The sequence below is a fragment of the Mus pahari genome, chromosome 2, assembly GCF_900095145.1.
Source record: "Mus pahari chromosome 2, PAHARI_EIJ_v1.1, whole genome shotgun sequence".
NCBI classification, from domain to species: domain Eukaryota; kingdom Metazoa; phylum Chordata; class Mammalia; order Rodentia; family Muridae; genus Mus; species Mus pahari.
The window spans coordinates 162,684,201-162,700,656 of record NC_034591.1 but is presented as its reverse complement, the minus strand read 5'-3'; the positions used below and the strand labels follow the sequence as shown (position 1 = coordinate 162,700,656).

General features: G+C 43.6%; 1 protein-coding gene across 2 annotated transcripts in view; it reads left to right on the top strand.

Moving 5' to 3' along the window:
• The window catches only part of Tmtc1 (transmembrane O-mannosyltransferase targeting cadherins 1), a 214,994-nt gene that overhangs the window by 116,072 nt on the left and 82,466 nt on the right, over positions 1-16,456 (top strand). For both annotated transcript variants that reach the window (XM_021190284.2, XM_021190283.1), the window contains exon 9: positions 14,904-15,025. In XM_021190284.2, coding sequence (XP_021045943.1) covers positions 14,904-15,025 — 122 coding nt within the window. The remainder of the gene's footprint in view (positions 1-14,903; positions 15,026-16,456) is intronic.

The following is a 16,456-nucleotide window of genomic DNA, read 5'->3' as shown; positions in this document are numbered from 1 at the left end:
AATGGATATGTCTATCTCAGTCTCCTGATGGTTTCCTCAAAATCAGAACAAATCACAAGTTCTGAGACCTGGAAAACAAGCCTAGTCCTCAGGTCCATAGGGAAGTGACACTGGAGCAGTGGGGGGTAGCTGCAGTGTGGGCTCACTGGAGGCCTGCAGTGGGAATGTAGCCACTGCACTTCCTCACCTGAAGAGGTGGCTCCATTTATTCCTGGGATTTCCTTTAGCATTGCCTCTCACCTTACTTTGCTTCTTGCTAGCCCACACCACAATCCTCATTTCTCTACTCCCCAAGTAATAGACACCTGGTGTGCAGAAATTCCCACCTAACATCTCTAAGCAAGACCTCACCACTCACACTCTCTGTCTCTCTCTCCCTGTCTGTCTCTCTCTGTGTGTGTCTCTCTCTCTGTGTCTCTGTCTCTCTCTGTCTCTCTCTGTCTCTGTCTCTGTCTCTGTCTCTGTCTCTCTCTCTCTCTCTCTCTGTCTCTCTCTGTCTCTCTCTGTCTCTCTCTCAATGATGAGGCAAGGCCAGAGTAAGAGCCACTGTCGGAAAGTGGTTATCTGCAAATGGACAGTCCAACCTTGTTGAGAATAGGATTAAGAACAGCCAAATGGACACATCACCCCACAGACAGACAGACATGCCAAGGAACAAACACCTTGCTGTTGCTTTTTCCTGTTTTAAGATATTGAAGTTTTTCTGACCGTGTGATCTATGAACTTTATCCTTGAAGCATAAATTTGCCAACCCTGTGGTACAAATTGTTCTACTGTAGACCCATGCAGTTGAACCTGATGTAATTCCAGATTACTGAAAATTAGTTTGCACTTTGTTCATTCTTGTGACACATAAATCGCTATGTTCTAAGGTGTTCTTACCTGATGAAATATGCCTCGTGTTTTAATACAGCGAGTAGTAAAACAGGCTGGAGGCTGGAGGTTGCAGTCCTCCATGGTCTCTGACCATGCTGCTTTCTCCTTTCCTTTGGCTAACTTGTTCCCATTCTCTGCACACAGCACTTGCCCACACATTTCCTCAGTTCATGGAAGTTCAACCTCATGGGATAATAGGGACTCAGTCTTTCTAGCCAATGATCACCCTCTGGGCCCCTTGGTAGTTGAGGCTCCACACCGTGCCAAAGTCCCATGTATGAGATCAGCTCCAAAGTGGGCTTAGCCAGGGCAGCTTTCCAGCCCCATCTCTGCCGGCTCCTCCCCTGCTACCTTGTTACCTCTGGCCACACTTCAGCCACCGTTTTCTACCTCAGTACCTGACTTCCATGTCTGTCCTTGATCAGTACTACAGAACTAGGATTTTGTTTAGAGCATTCTCCTGAAATGAGTTTGAAGGTAAGCTCACTCTTTCCCCTGGTGCAGCGTGAGAAGAGACTTGTCAGGGGAGAGCTGCCCCAGTTCTCGGAGGAGGGGGCTAGGGCTCAGGGTCAGCTTTGCTGCTGGTTACCTGCGTCTGCTCCCCTTTAACCCCTACCTGCACCTCTCTGTGAGGCCAGACTAGAGCACTCCATGCCTTCTGACACAGCACAGTAGCCCTTACAGAGAAGCACTGAACACATACTGTTTGCAGAGTCTGGTCATTGTCATAGTTCCCATCATCCGGAAACTGTCACAGCTCAACTCCTGAAAAACAGAATCACTCCTGTGTACAGATAGCAGCATTAAAACAAAGAAAGCCACTGACTGCTTCTTTTGTCTCTGTAGCTCAAGACCCACGATCACTCTGTCAGAATGTATATAATTGTTATTTATGAACGTCAACCCTCTCTCACCTTTCCACAGCTGTCTTCATTCCCAGTGATGGAAAACATATTTAAGTTTTTGAAGTATCCAAAAGGTTTCTTTGAGGCCTTAGTCTGGATATATAGTCCGTCATGCCCCAGCTGTGGTAGTGAGGGTGAGGCTACCTCATCACATCTGGATAGGTCAGAAAGCAAAAATGGGACAGGAAGATTAGCAAAGGCCTTCCACTCAGCAAACCACTTCCTCCAGCTGGACTCTGCCTTCCAGAATAATACTACCAGCTGTGTTAAAACACTTTAAGATGCTTGTGACATTCCCCATTCAAATCATATAACAAACACCACAACAGGAATGTGCAGAGTCTGTGTGTTCAGATGCCATAGAAGGGCAGGGGTGAACTCACTAGTTTATGTGTGAGAAGTTGCAGTAAAGAAAATGCCAACATAACTGCTCCATGATGTGGTTAAAGGAAAGGGGTGTGTGTGTGTGTGTGTGTGTGTGTGTGTGTGTGTGTGAGAGAGAGAGAGAGAGAGAGAGAGAGAGAGAAAGTATCCGGAGGTATCTGGAAGAGTCCAGAACAGAGAGAAATGAAAGCAGACTGGACATGGCCAGGACTATATTCAAGAGGGAGAATAGAAGAGATCATAGTGCAAAAGAGAGAGGGTGGGGGATGAAAGGAGAGGAGAGAGGGAGATTTGGGGGGATATCAACATAGTGTGAATAGGGAGATAGCCAGAGAGAAGGGTACAGTAAGAGAGAACACAGTGAGAACGGTGAATATAGCCAGGGACAGGGGGTATAAAAAGAGCAGAGCAGGCTCTGAAGTGAGTCAGGCAAGGATGCTGTTGTAGACTTTGAAGTGTGTGACAAATATGGGTGTGTAGGGACTGAAGGAGCCTGCAGGCCGGCAGGGGCTTTGACATGCAGCCACAGGTACATGTCAGTGGAGCCGTGTGTCCCCTCTGCCAGAGGGAAGGGAGATGATTCCTTTTGAAGTAGGAGCTGACTTCACAAGTTTCTAAAGAATGCTGGCTTTATCTAACCATCAGAAATCCTCCTATGTCCAGTTTGAGCTCATTTCTAGATGTATGCACAGCCTGAGAGACCTAACATTAACCAGTTATCCCTGGTAGATGTGGCAGAATGTTAATGAAGAGCTGGAAGAGAGTGGCTAGTGTCACTGAACTCACCAACCACATTCATGGTCTTTAAACTTGAAAGATACTGTGCCTTTAAAAGTACTTGAAAATTTATCAAAAGTTGATTTTCTCTTAAAACAGCAATTCATTTTAAGGGCACTGAGACTGAGTTGTTCAGGGCCCATGTACAGATCTTCATCCCCAGTCCTCTGGATGTTGTTGCTACTGAGTCTGTCCTATTCCTCTGTGGTGAACAGTGGAACAGGAAGCATTAGAAATGCATCTTTTTATTCAGTGGCCATCTGAAGACCAGAGGCCAATAGCCAAGCCTTCCCACAGCTTTCCTGTGTTTGGGGTGATGGTTATGTCACCTATGAAGCTCCTTGCCCCTCCTTCATCTGCAGTCAAAACTACAAATCTTATTTCCAGTGTCCTGCTTGTTTTTAATTTGATTTGAGCCCACAGGAGTTTTTCCACATCCTTAAATAATTTTCTTTATTCTTTGCCTTGGTGGGGCAATCACATTGGCACAAATCACACTATTTAATAAGCAAACAACCTACCTACTGCTCTGATGTTTATGTCTCAGTTGGAAAACTCACCAAATGTCTTAGTAGAAGAATTAGAGTGCTGTGTATTGCTAACAGAAGTGTTCGTGCGACACTAACAGTTTTATTTCCTTTTCTTGGTTTGTATGCTCTGATTGTCAGTGAAATTTAGTGTCCACAATGAATGCTTTGATTTAGTTTTGAACGGTAATCTTCACTTGTATATGCATGTGTATATGTACAGGTGTGTACACATACACAGGACAGATTGATATTTGAGTATTTTCTCAGTCACCCCCCCTACCATATTTATTTTTTTAAGGCAAATCTCTCACTGAGCCTGGAGCTCACTGGTCAGATTACCTGAGTAGCCAGCAGGCCCCATTCCACTCCTCTCTACCAATCAGCCTTGGGGTTATGAGCACTCATTGATGTGCCCAGCTTTAGACGTTGGTGTTGGGGACCAAACTCAAGTCCTCGTGCAAACACAGAAAGCACTCTAAGGACTACGAAATCTCCCTAATCCCATAATCTTTTTAACACCTGATATTCCTCTTAATTTAATGAATCATCATTCTATGGAACTAACCTGTTACCATGTAGCTGTATGGTACTTATGATAACTTTAAACTTAAAAGGGCAAAGCTTTTTTTTTCTCCTCAAGCCATTCAGTCCTTCTTATTTCTATCAGAACATATTTTATTTAAAGGGGCGCACAGTTTTTCATCTTGTTCTCAGCCATGAAACACATAATTATGAATTGCAGAGATGAAAGTACCAGAAACGTCCTGCTGTCCATCTGAGTCAAGATTCTTGACATTTCTCTTCCCCAACTCCAGCATAGCTATTTAACTCATGTCAACCATACTAAGGACACTTTTTCCCACCCTCCGTGACATTACCTGGTCCAAGGCATAATCCTGTATTGCCAAGATTATTGCCCTGCCCTGACTGACCTCCTCGATTATACCTTGTTGGTCCAGCCTGTTCTCAGTTCAGAATTTTGTTTTTCATTCTGTAGAGCCTGCCATCCCTTCATCCCTCTCCCCTCCCCCCCCTTTCTGTGGTGTGTGTGTGTGTGTGTGTGTGTGTGTGTGTGTGTGTGTGTTGGTTATAGTGAGTCTGTGATTGTGGAGTCATGATATGCCCTGGTTACTACAAAACCATCTGTTAAATATCAGTCCAGGGAGGCAGTGTCATCTGTAATATCAGTTTCACTCTTTATGAATGTCTGTTTCCAAAGTGACAGTATACCTAGAATAATAAAAAGTTTCACCTGCTTCATTGTTTTAAGAACAGAGATCTGACAGAGTCCCCAGTGCCTCGATCAGTGATTGCTACCGAAGGCACCTTTCCTGGAAACATCTTTTCTTATTTTAGAGACATGATTTCATTTAGTCCAGGCTATCCTCAAGCTAGAGCGTCGTCTTTGAATTTAGCCCTATACATGCTAGGATTGCACACAAGTTACCAGGCCTGGGTCATGGAAGATTCTGGTAGGAGAGCCGAAGGGCAGAGGAAGGAATCCCTGGAGCTTCAGAAGCCAGTATGTTCATGTAGATAAGTGATTGCATTTGGGCAGAATCTTGTAGAAGACATGCTTTTGTGTCTGTATCCTATCTGGCTCTGATTGCCAGAGGCCTCGTTTGCAAAATGACCTGGCAAGTTCAACTGGCTATGAACTTGTAATCCATGAATCTGGCATTAGGTATTGAACAACGATTAACTGGGAAGAACATTTACTAATGTTGCCTTCCTTGGCACTGCCCTGGAAATTGTTTCAGGCACCACAGGTTGTTTGGATTCGAGTGACTAACCAGAAACTTGAATTTTCATAGATTTTGGCTCTCATCATGTCAGCGGCCTAGCTTGAGAATAATTAACCACCACTTGCCAAGGAAACACATTACCATTTGTTTTTCTATCTAGAATGTTTTTCTCCTAGTACCTTACAAGCATTCTCCAATAAAACATGTCTCCCACGTCGGGAGCGCTGGGTCAGTTTTGTTTTCTGATGTCGGACCTTGCCTCTCACTAAGTATCCATATTAGAGATTCGAATTGTTCTGTTTGGTGGAAACAGGCCCTTTGATGGGTGCCTCTTCCTTGCTTTGAAACAAGAAAGTTGGTGTGTACATGTTTGAACTTGGAAAATTACAGGTGTTGGAAAGCCTTCTAAACCCTAAAGCCTTGTTTTCCATCCTTTGCCTATGTCATTAGTCCAGTAAATCTAAGCTGTGGTAAGTAAGCTGTTTGAACCCACAGTGAAAGGTGAGGGAAAACTGCCAGGCCAGTGATTTGTGAAAAGAGCCCATTAACTGCCTCTGTGAGAATGAAATTATCCATCAGGCTTTTACCATCACATACCTCAGAAGCAGAAAAACAGGGCATGTCCCCTGAATTGCAACACATTGTGGTAGAGAAGACATTTTGATTCTGGGTGAAAACACTGGCTGGGCACAGAAACCAAATCTACCTTATGAGAACTCTCTAGAACTTGAGTTCCTTGCCTGAATCTCAGTGTCCTTTTTCCTTAGTACTTAGGAAAGAGGATTTCCCACCCAGTCTTGTCATCCATGTACAGTGACCTGAAGTAAGCCAGACCCATCTCTGCAGTTTATTCGATAAAGCAGGTGAGTTAGTGCTAAGAGATGCTCTTGTAAGCTTGTGAAGTCTTCACTAGGAGAATGCAGTTACGTGCCCCTATGTCTCCTTCTATTAATCCTAGGATAAAAAATAAGTAGTCATCCTCTGAGACAGCTCCATGTGGGTAAATTGTGAGACAAGAAAAGTTCCTTGTTGCTTTCTTAGCAGAAAGATGTTTATGACATCCTACATCGGAAGGCTTTGGTGGGGGGTGAGGGTGGGGGTGAGCTGGTTTCTGCTTATTAGAAGTCCCTGCACACACAATTGGTAGGAAAACATTTCTGTCAGCTTCGTACATCCATAGGACAAATTCACTTAGAGATACACACCTGGTTCATGCTCTGCCTGCTTCCTCTGGCTCAGTAGAGGCCATCCAGTCACCAGCCCATCACGTTAAAGTCATTCTTGTTCCTCCCTGAGTCCTTACAGAGGAAAGAATGATTAACTGTTCTCCCCTTCCCTCCCTTCCTGAGATACTCTTGAGAAATTAAGTTTGTTGACCTTGGATCTGGAATGTTCTCCTAAGACCATGGTCCCTAGCCCGAGGGACAAAGGCATGGTCTCTGGCCTGATGTGCTGATGGGACCTGGCTGAGCTCTTAGGTCATAGGTCAGGTCACTGGGGTGCCTGCTGGGACTTTGACTACATTTTCTCTTCCTTTGCTTGTGGTCACTATGACAAGGGTTAGTTCTCAAAGCAACAGGCTTATTCCTTGTGGTGATGATCTTAGTCCTTGAAGTGATAGGTTTAGTCCTTGAGGTGATGGGCTTAGTACTTGGAGTGATGGGCTTAATCCTTGAGGTGATGGGCTATAGGATCAAATGCAGTAATCTAACTAATGATGGACTGAAACTTTCAGAACTGAGGAAAACAAACTATTTTTTCAATTGATTACCATGGGTGTTTTGTTACAGTAGCAGATAGTTGACTAACACAGTAGCATTCCAGTGTTCTGGTCATTACCATCCTGCCAACTGAGCCTATTGTTAAGTCTAGGCTTCTGAGAAACAGGCTTTCTCTTCCCACCCCTGTCACACACAAGACAAGAGTAATCTATCCATGTTTGTGCTCTAGCTTCGCATAGGCACCTGTGACTCAACTCCTGAAGCCCATGTGTCTGATGAGGTCCTACTGTACTCCCCCCAAGTTCATCCTTATTTCTGAGTCCTTTCTATCTGAGATTCATCTGACTGAGTAAACCCTGATTATAAATCACATTACATTCCTAGAAGAGCCATGCTCCACAGTTTATAAATCATTGAATATTGAAGAGATAAGTTTAGAAGAAGAATAAGATTAAACTTCAGAAGGCTGTTATCCCTTGACTTGCTCTGCATCTCTGTGGTCACTAAAATTAATTATTTTACTAGCTTTGCAAAGAAAAATTCTATCATAGCATTTGATTTGTCATGGCAAAAGTAATCATTATCTTTCCCACAGTCCTTTTTAGATGTAATACTGACTTTTTTTTTTTTAATACTGACTTTTTTATTCAATTACCAAAGTCAGCGAAATCTGCCTTTAGAAAGTGTGTGTGTGTGTGTGTGTGTGTGTGTGTGTGTGTGTGTGTGTAGGTCAGAGAGAGGACGGCTTGTGGGGTCAGGCTTGGTGGAGGCATCTTTACTCTCACTGGCCCAGCATATTGAAGCTGCAGGCAGTGAGCATGTGTATGTTATGTGTCTGGTCTCAGAGGCCGAGCTTCAGGAGATTGCAGGACCATCTCAGACTGTTCCTTGATGCTCTCAAGCAGGTCGCGTAACAGGGCGCATGTGCTGTATGGACTGTAGGATTGTGTTTATCTGATGTCAAGCAGGTCGCGTAACAGGGCGCATGTGCCGTATGGACTGTAGGGTTGTGTTTATCTGATGTCAAGCAGGTCGTGTAACAGGGCGCATGTGCTGTATGGACTGTAGGGTTGTGTTTATCTGATGCCCTCTGTGAGACGCCCTAGGGGTTGAAATTTTCTACACTAGCAGCACCTTGTCTGGCCTCCTCCACATGGATGCATCTAACCTGTGGTTGATGGTGGATGATTTTTCCTTGACATTTCTTCCTACACTTGACTTAGGCTGTAACAGGAGGACAGGCTTTGTAGTTAGTCAGACCTCAGGTGTTTTGTTTTGTTTTGTTTTAAGAAAGAATGCCTTGGGCTGAAGAGATGGTTTGATGGTAAGTGCTTATTTTACAGAGGATTGTGAAGGCCTGAATCTGGATTCCCAGAATCCACACAGAAGTGCTGGTACCCCTCATGCTGGGAAGCAGAGCCAGGGAGAGCCTGTTGGCTCATTGGCCAGCTGGCAGAACCCAAGCAGTGAGATTTAGGTTCCTGAAGGACACTCTCAAAAACGAGGAGAACTGTAGAGGAAGACACCAATGTGGACCTCTGCCCTCTACACATACCCTCACTGGTCAGCACACACATATACAACACAGGGAGAGGGAGGCATGAGGTTCACTATTATACTGACTGGTTTTGTGTGTCCATTTGACAGAAGCTTGGAGTCATCAGAGAGGAAGGGGCCCCAGTTGAAAAAAATGCCTCCATGAGATCCAGCTGTAAGGAATTTTCTCAATTAATAATCAAGGGGGGAGGGTCCAGCCCATTGTGGGTGGTACCATCCTTGGGCTGGTCGTCCTGGGTTCTATAAGAAGGCACACTGAGCAAGCCAGGGAAGCAAGCCAGTAAGCAGCACCCCTCCATGGCCTCTGCATCAGCTCCTGCCTCCAGGTTCCTGTCCTGATTTCCTCCAACAATGGGTTATGATCTGGATGTGTAAGCTAAATCAACCCTTTCCTCCCCAACTTTCTTTTGATCATGGTGTTTTATTGCATCAGTAGAAACCTGAATAAGACAACTATGTAGCCCAGTTTGGACCTCAATTCTCCTGTCTAAACTTGCCAAGTCCTGGGATGGCATGTGTGTACCACAATGTCTGGCTTTTAGCCCTTAGTTGAAACCATTACTTCCTAAATGGATTGACAGAGAAGTATCAAAAGCCACAGCCTGAAGTTAAATGACAACCTTGTGAGTGTGTTCCTGCCACCCTTCTGTCCTCTGCCAGTGTAGCTTAGCAGGTGGCTTCTGATGGCCTGAGATATCCCTAATTCTGTGGCTCAGAGAGGGCCTTCCTTATACATGGGTCTAGTAGAAGATAATTCATCTTGCTACTTCCTTCCATCTCTAACTTAGCCCTTTGTAAAACAAAAACATGTAGCTTTCTACTATTTGCTTTCATGTTTGCTCAAAACCAAAGCTGGTGATGAAGAGCCATCTCATACTTCCGTGTGTCTGACTAAATTACTGGAATATTTTCACGCTAATTAGGTAAAGATTTACTTACTAGCATTTTCTACTTTACTGACTTCCCTTAACTCTGAGTGCTTACTTAGCTTAGAATAAATGTGTGTGTGTGGTTTTTTTTTACTTATTATCCTGTAGATTGCCTTTGCCTTAATTAAAAAAAAAACATTTAACAACACATTTAAACAAAAATTTGACTTTACATTTCCAAGTAAAGTTTTAAATTAGCTTATGCTCTGAGTAAGGGAGTCTGAGCACTTTAGCATCCACCTCATTTAACCCTGTCTTGTAGTTGTATAATTGCACACTTGAATGAGATAAGAAGTAGAATCTCAGGAACCAGTGTTGGCAAGAAAGTTCAGACTGTTAATTAAATACAAATCAAACACAAAGCTTTGTTAGGAAAAAAATAACCAAGGTTCAAAAATCAAAGACTAGAAATCCAAAATGAATGCTGTGATTAAACCCGCCTCCGGCTCTGTTCATTATAGGGGATCTGGCAGTGCCTTTTGGCCAAGAGTCCAGACTGGGAAAAAGCTGTGTTTAAATTGGCTGAGAGAAGGCATGGAGTTATGCACTCTCCTTTTGTCTCAGAGGGGGTATAGTCTCTCCATTCATTTCCCCCTTTAAATTTTTACTCTGTGAGCATTTACAAAGAAACATCAACACTCCAGAAAATCAGGAAATTATACCACCAGCATGAGCCAGGTGGGGGGCAGGGCAGCCAACTGGTGTTGCTGAAGCTGCCCTGCCACAGTTGAGCTCCTCCCACTAACAACAGGCTAGGAGGAGAAATGCTATACAACCTGAGGTCTGGGATGCTCTTGTCCTAGGAGACTGTACTTGGCCCTGCTTAGAGATCTGTCAGGGGCCTGGCTGAGAGTGTAGCATGAGTGAGGCAGCTGTAACCAGCCCCCAGGAATCAGCTTTGAAGTTAGTGTTTGTGTGCATGCACGCACAAGTACACGTGAAGACCACAGGACAACTTTTGACTGCAATTCTTCTGGCACCACCCACCTTGTTTTTTGAGACAAGGTCGTTTACTGGCCTGGAGTTCATCAAATAGGCCAGGCGGGTTGTCTGGTGAACCACAGGGATCCACCCATTTCCACTTCTTCATTGAGACCACAGGAAGTGCTACCAAGTCTGGCTTTTTACATGGTTGTTAGGGATCCAACTCAGATCCTCATACTTAGAATTGACCTACTCAGCTACCTCCCCAGACCCCATGTTTACTGTTTCTATACAATACTATGCATTTTTATAGCTTCACTTATCTTAGGAATAAGCGCTTTACCAAAGGGCTGAGGCCTTTACAGGAAAGCAGTGATCAATACACATGAAGACAGGAGCGAGTCTGGTCCTGGAGCCGGCCCCATCGGCTCACCGGTGCCAGACCGGTCTGTGTTTCTCTGAGCATGGGCGCTGGCTCTGGTGAGGTTCTCCTTTGATTGTATCATAGCATGGATTGAGTGAGCACATAGCTCTCATTTGTATGTCTTCCTCATGAAGCCTAAAGGGTCCACTTATGGAGGTCATGCTAATGACTACATCAAATCTAATCACTTTGCAAGGCCCCATCTCTGAATGCCATTATCAGATTAAGCATTCATACTCTTAGATAATTTTAACATTAGCCTTGGGATTAAACTCCTACATGACTAACAGAGATTCTAGGCAGAAACTGTGCCATGGACAGGTAAGCCAATCATTGCCAGAGAGAGGCAGAATCTGGAACGGCTGCTAGGATAAGAAGGTAAGCAGTCATCCAGTACTTGACAGGTAGTAACATCACTGGGGAATGGATTCAGGGTCCTTAGTGCAGAGCAAATCGAATCTCTGCCCCAAACAGTCATGTGTTCTGCTCTCCTCTACCCAGCATGGTCTGTTGCAGTCTGGAAAGGGTCTTGGTTTCTGAAGTGGAGTTCTGAGGGTAAGACCAGTTTCTCAGCCACCCGGCACAGTCCCTTATCTCCATCATCAATAGCATTGTTAAACGTAACAATGCTTGTGTTATTTCAAATGAACCATGGAGTTAGATCTACTAAAGTGGAGAATCAGGAATTGTTTTCTTATGGATTTTAGCTTTCAGAGGGCTGAAAGTGAAAATCAGCTGTCTATACAAACTAAAACTGGATAAAAAGATTACTTAAAGGTACTCAGTAGAGACTTGGGGTTACTGAGGAATCAGGAATACAGGAGACACTCTAGGGATTAACTTCAGTGTTTGCTAGTGAGAAACCCCTGACATGGTAGCACAGGATTCTGGGGAGGGTCCTTGAGCTGAAATGGCCTTAGTCACCTTAAGACTGTTACCTGAATTATAAGGATGGTGCCCTGAGTAACTGTCAACTAGTCAGAACTGGAATTACCTGGCAAGAGAATCCCAATTAAGGAATTTTGTAGGTCAGATTGGTGCCTGTGGGTCCCTGTGGGCATGCTTATAGGGTGTTGTCTTGATTATTAATTAAGAGGGAGACCCAGCTCACTGCAGGTGTCCCCATTCCCTAGGCAAGTGGTCCTAAACTGCATAAGAAAACTGAACATAAGCCTACCTTCCAACCAGCAAGCCTCGCCAAGGTTCCTGTCTCACTTCTTTGGCTGTGAACTGAGTTCCTTGGTTAGAGGTAATGGTCTGTAGAGTAGCAGTCTGGTCTGCCTTCAAATTCCTGCCTTGACTTCCCCCAGTGATGGACTATGATTTGTCTGTGTAAGCACAATAAACCCTTTCTTCCTCTAGTTTGCTTTTGAACAGAGTGTTTTATCACAACAACAGAGAGGAAACAAACACAGATAGCTTGAGGCTTATAGCACAATCAACTGCCTTCTCATTTTGTCTTCTTTTTCATTTTTATTTGTCAAGTTTAGGAAAGCCTAGAAATATGTACATATATATGGATATGTATGTGATATATACACACATAACATTTTTCTGCACCTGCCTGATTTGAAAGTTACTAAAATAACCTTTTTCCCTTTTCTTCTATGGAGTTAGATTCCTTCAGGTCATTACTAACAGAAAGAAATCATTTGAGGGAAACTGTTCAAATTATATAGAATCTCTCAGTGACATTTTATTACTCTGTATATAGTAGTCAATAAGACAAAGATTTTAATAAAACCCTGGTGACAAATCTTTTGCTTTGCATACTTAGAGCATGTTGCAGTTCCTGGTAGGGAATTTTATTTATATTTGCGATATTGTCTTTTTCTTTTCTAGGTATTAAAAATAATATACTACTTTAAATGTTTATGAGAATCATTAAAGATGCAGTATGTGATATGGAAAGTTCTTCTTGGTTTCCTTTGATTTTTATCAGCGTGTGTTAATTATAGATAATAATGGATTTCATTATATCATTTCATACATTATATTTTAACACAATTGCCCCTCTGTTATTTTTCTTGTTCCCCTCCCTCTCTACTGATCTTCCCATCTTGTACTCTTCTGCTTTCATGTTTTTATTTAAATTATTTCATTAGGGTTTCTTATAGGATACTGAGTGGAGGGTTATGTACAGGAGTACAGACTGCTTACCTGTGACTACACCACTATGCGAATGTTCTTTCTCCCCTAGAATCCCTTAGTCACCTATAGACCTAGTTACCATCTTGAACTTTTTGTTTGTTTTTGGAACACAGTCTCACTGTACAGCCCAGGATAGCCTGGGACTGGCTACCTCCTTCTACCTCTGCCTTCTGAGTCCTGGGACTCAGGCCCACTAAGTGCAACAGCATCCTATATACTCAGCTGCTTTTAACTACAATTCTTCAAGCACATCTGCTACATATATCACATGAAAACATGATTCTATCTACAGCATCCATTATAATATCTAAATATAAAAGCAGCCACTTTTCCTTCTTTTTAAAAACTATTTCTATTTAAAACAATTTTTAAATTAAAATACATTTTGATCATATTCTTCCCCACCCTCAAATTTGTCAGATCCTCTCCTCCTCCCTACCTACCCAACTTTAAGTTCTTTCTTATAAAACAAACCCAAAACACAATACAAAGAAACTCCCCAAACCTACAAAACAGATACAACATCACACAAAAAGAAATGATACAAAAAGCACCAAAGTGTAACCAAATAAAAAGTACACGAAAAATTGGGCTGACTATTATTTGTTGGTTAGTACTCCTAAACCGGAGATCTGCCCCGGAGCAGTTGATAGACCCAGTGTCATTTGCATTGGAGAACATTGCTTTTCCTAGCAGGTATAGATGACATTTCCATTGTTTACCCCAGTAGCTAGGCTTACACTCATTCTTTTTTTAATATAACAAAGTATAATAAGATACAACAAAAACTATCACATTAAAGTCAGACAAGACAGACCAACAGATGGAAAAGAGCCCAAGAGAGGACACTAGAGTCAGAGGACAACTTGTTCACACGCTCAGGAATCCCTTACAAACACTAAGCTGGAAGCCAGAATGTAAGCACAGAGGTCCTGGTGCCATCTCCTCTTGTGCTGGCCCTGTGCATCCTGCCCCAGTCTCTCTGAGCTCATATGAGCTTTGCCATGCTGACTTAGAGAGCCTTGGTTTCTTGTTTTCTTGGTGTCTCTCATGCCCCCTGGCTCCTGCACTCTTCCCACCTCCTCTTCTACAGAGGGCTCCCTGAGCTCTGAGGGGAGGAGTTTTGTTTTGTTTTGTTTTGTGTTTGTTTGTTATTGTTAATAGCTTCATTGGAAATTTTTTTTTATATAAATTACACGCCGGGCAGTGGTGGCACACGCCTTTAATTCCAGCACTTGGGAGGCAGAGGCAAACGGATTTCTGAGTTCGAGGCTAGCCTGGTCTACATAGTGAGTTCCAGGACAGTCAGAGCTACACAGAGAAACCCTGTCTTGAAAAACCAAAAAAAAAAAAAAAAAAAAATTACATAAAGAATAAGAAACATTACAATACTATGAAAAGGTCCTTTTCATAGTAGGAGGAGGAGGAAGAAGAGGAGGAGGAGGAGGAGATCTTAAACAAACAAACAAAATAACCAGCTCAATAAAAATGTGCTTTAGTTTGAGAGGTACCAAGAAACTTATAATTCAGCTGTTCCCCCCCCACACATACACACACACTGGCACCCTCTATTTTTACCATTAGAAGAACATTTCTTGTATGCAAAGCTTGACTCCTGCTAGTGACCCTTTTGACCTCTTCTTTAAGAGAGGTTACCACTGTATCTCAGTGCCTGGCTCTGCCTAACTGCTCTGCCTCTGTATAGTTCTGAGGCTATGGGGGAGGGGTGGGGATAGGCTGAGCAGCATTTTCTCAGGCAGTGGTTAGTGGTCACTACCAACTGTGCCCATTTCAGAGGTCTCTGGTGACAGGTGTGTATTGGGCAGGCTAGCACCTCTAGGCAGCTCTTCCTGTGGTCAGTTTAGTTCTCTGATGTGTCCATTTGGTCATCACCAAGAACCTGAGGGTCAGATGGTGACTTGCCACCTGAGGCACAGTTGAGTACAGATCCATGTGTTCTTTCCCTGTTGTGTGTTTCAGAAGCTGGAGCACAAGGAAGTGTTGGCCGGCTTGCTGTTCCTCGTGTTCCCGTTCATTCCAGCCAGCAACCTCTTCTTCAGGGTGGGCTTTGTGGTGGCCGAGAGAGTCCTGTACATGCCTAGGTAATTATGCTGACTGGTCGCACAAGCCCCAAGAGCTCCGGAGAGGCAGTCCTGTGTAAGACAGCGGTGTCATTCCCTCAACCGGGGAAAGGTGTGTGGGAGCAGGTCTGCCATGCCCTGTACTCTGAGAGGGTCACCTGTGGGGAAGGGTGGGTCAGACCCTGTTTGCTTGTGTGCTATAGCTCACAGGCCGAGAGGTGAAAGCCTCACAGTTGAACAGGAATTATGACTTCCTTTATTCAGGATATAAACAGCAGTGGCTTCCATACTGTCAGCCATTGTCCTAATGTGTGTTTAATTGTAACTGTAATATTTAAACACTTGATGAATTGCCCAATATTACTGTTTACTATCCCTCTTTATTTCCCCCTTTGAATTTACAAAGCAGGAATTACTCTTTAAAAATTTATCTTTGGGGAAAATGATTTTAAAATAACAAAGGATGTTTAGCTGTGGCTCTCATGCTGCTTGGCATTGCAATACTGCCCTTTGTTTTAGCTTGCGTGTCATCTTATTCAGTGTCAATGCCCCAAGGCCACTCTTCCAGATGCGTGGAACACCACTGAATCAGGAGACAGTCTTGATCTGACATTTACTAGTCATGTGACCTTGAACAGGGTATGAAGCCTTTTTATATCAGATATTCTCATTTTTAAAAGGGAGAACTTGGTGGTATGCACTTATAGTTCCAGCACTTGGAAAGTGTGGCAGGAAAATCATGAGTTCAAGGTCACCTTTGACTAGAGTCAGTCCAGGGACATCTTTGTAAGACAGAACATAAACGCTACCTAGTCTAAGAGCTAAGCCGAGCTTAGCAGTTTCAGAATGCCCCTTTGCTTTAGGTGGTCTGATTCAGGTGAAAATAAAACTGCATTATAAAGAAAATGTCAGTATTTCCCAGAGCAAGTGCCTGCCTCTGGGAACTAGCCTGGACTGACTTATGTCAAACTCAGTAAAGAGTCTAAAATCATCCAGAAAATGACTGTTCTTTCCTCTCAGAGTCCCTGGCTTGGTGCCTCAAAGCACATCACTGAAGGATACTCCTTCCTGCTAGTGACTGTGGTTGTAGATTGGGTCTAATGCTACTTATATTAATTCAGACCCCCCCAAAATTACATGGGAATCCACAGGTCCTGAATGTAAGATGCTGCGAGTCCCTGTCCCCAGTTAGCTTTGATTGGTAAATAAAGTTGCCGGTGGCTAATGGCTGGCCAGGGAGACAAAGGTGGGACTTTGAGGATTCCCTGGCAAGGAATGCAGGACAGAGGAAGAAGAACCACCATGCCAGCGAAGCAGAAAGATCAGGACCTGAGAAGTGCAGGACAGAGAGACAGCCAGCATGTAAGAGTTGGGAACCATGACCCAGGAGGGCTGCAGGCCAAAATGGAACGTAAGTTTTAGTAAGTAATAATTCAGGAATATTGGAAGGGA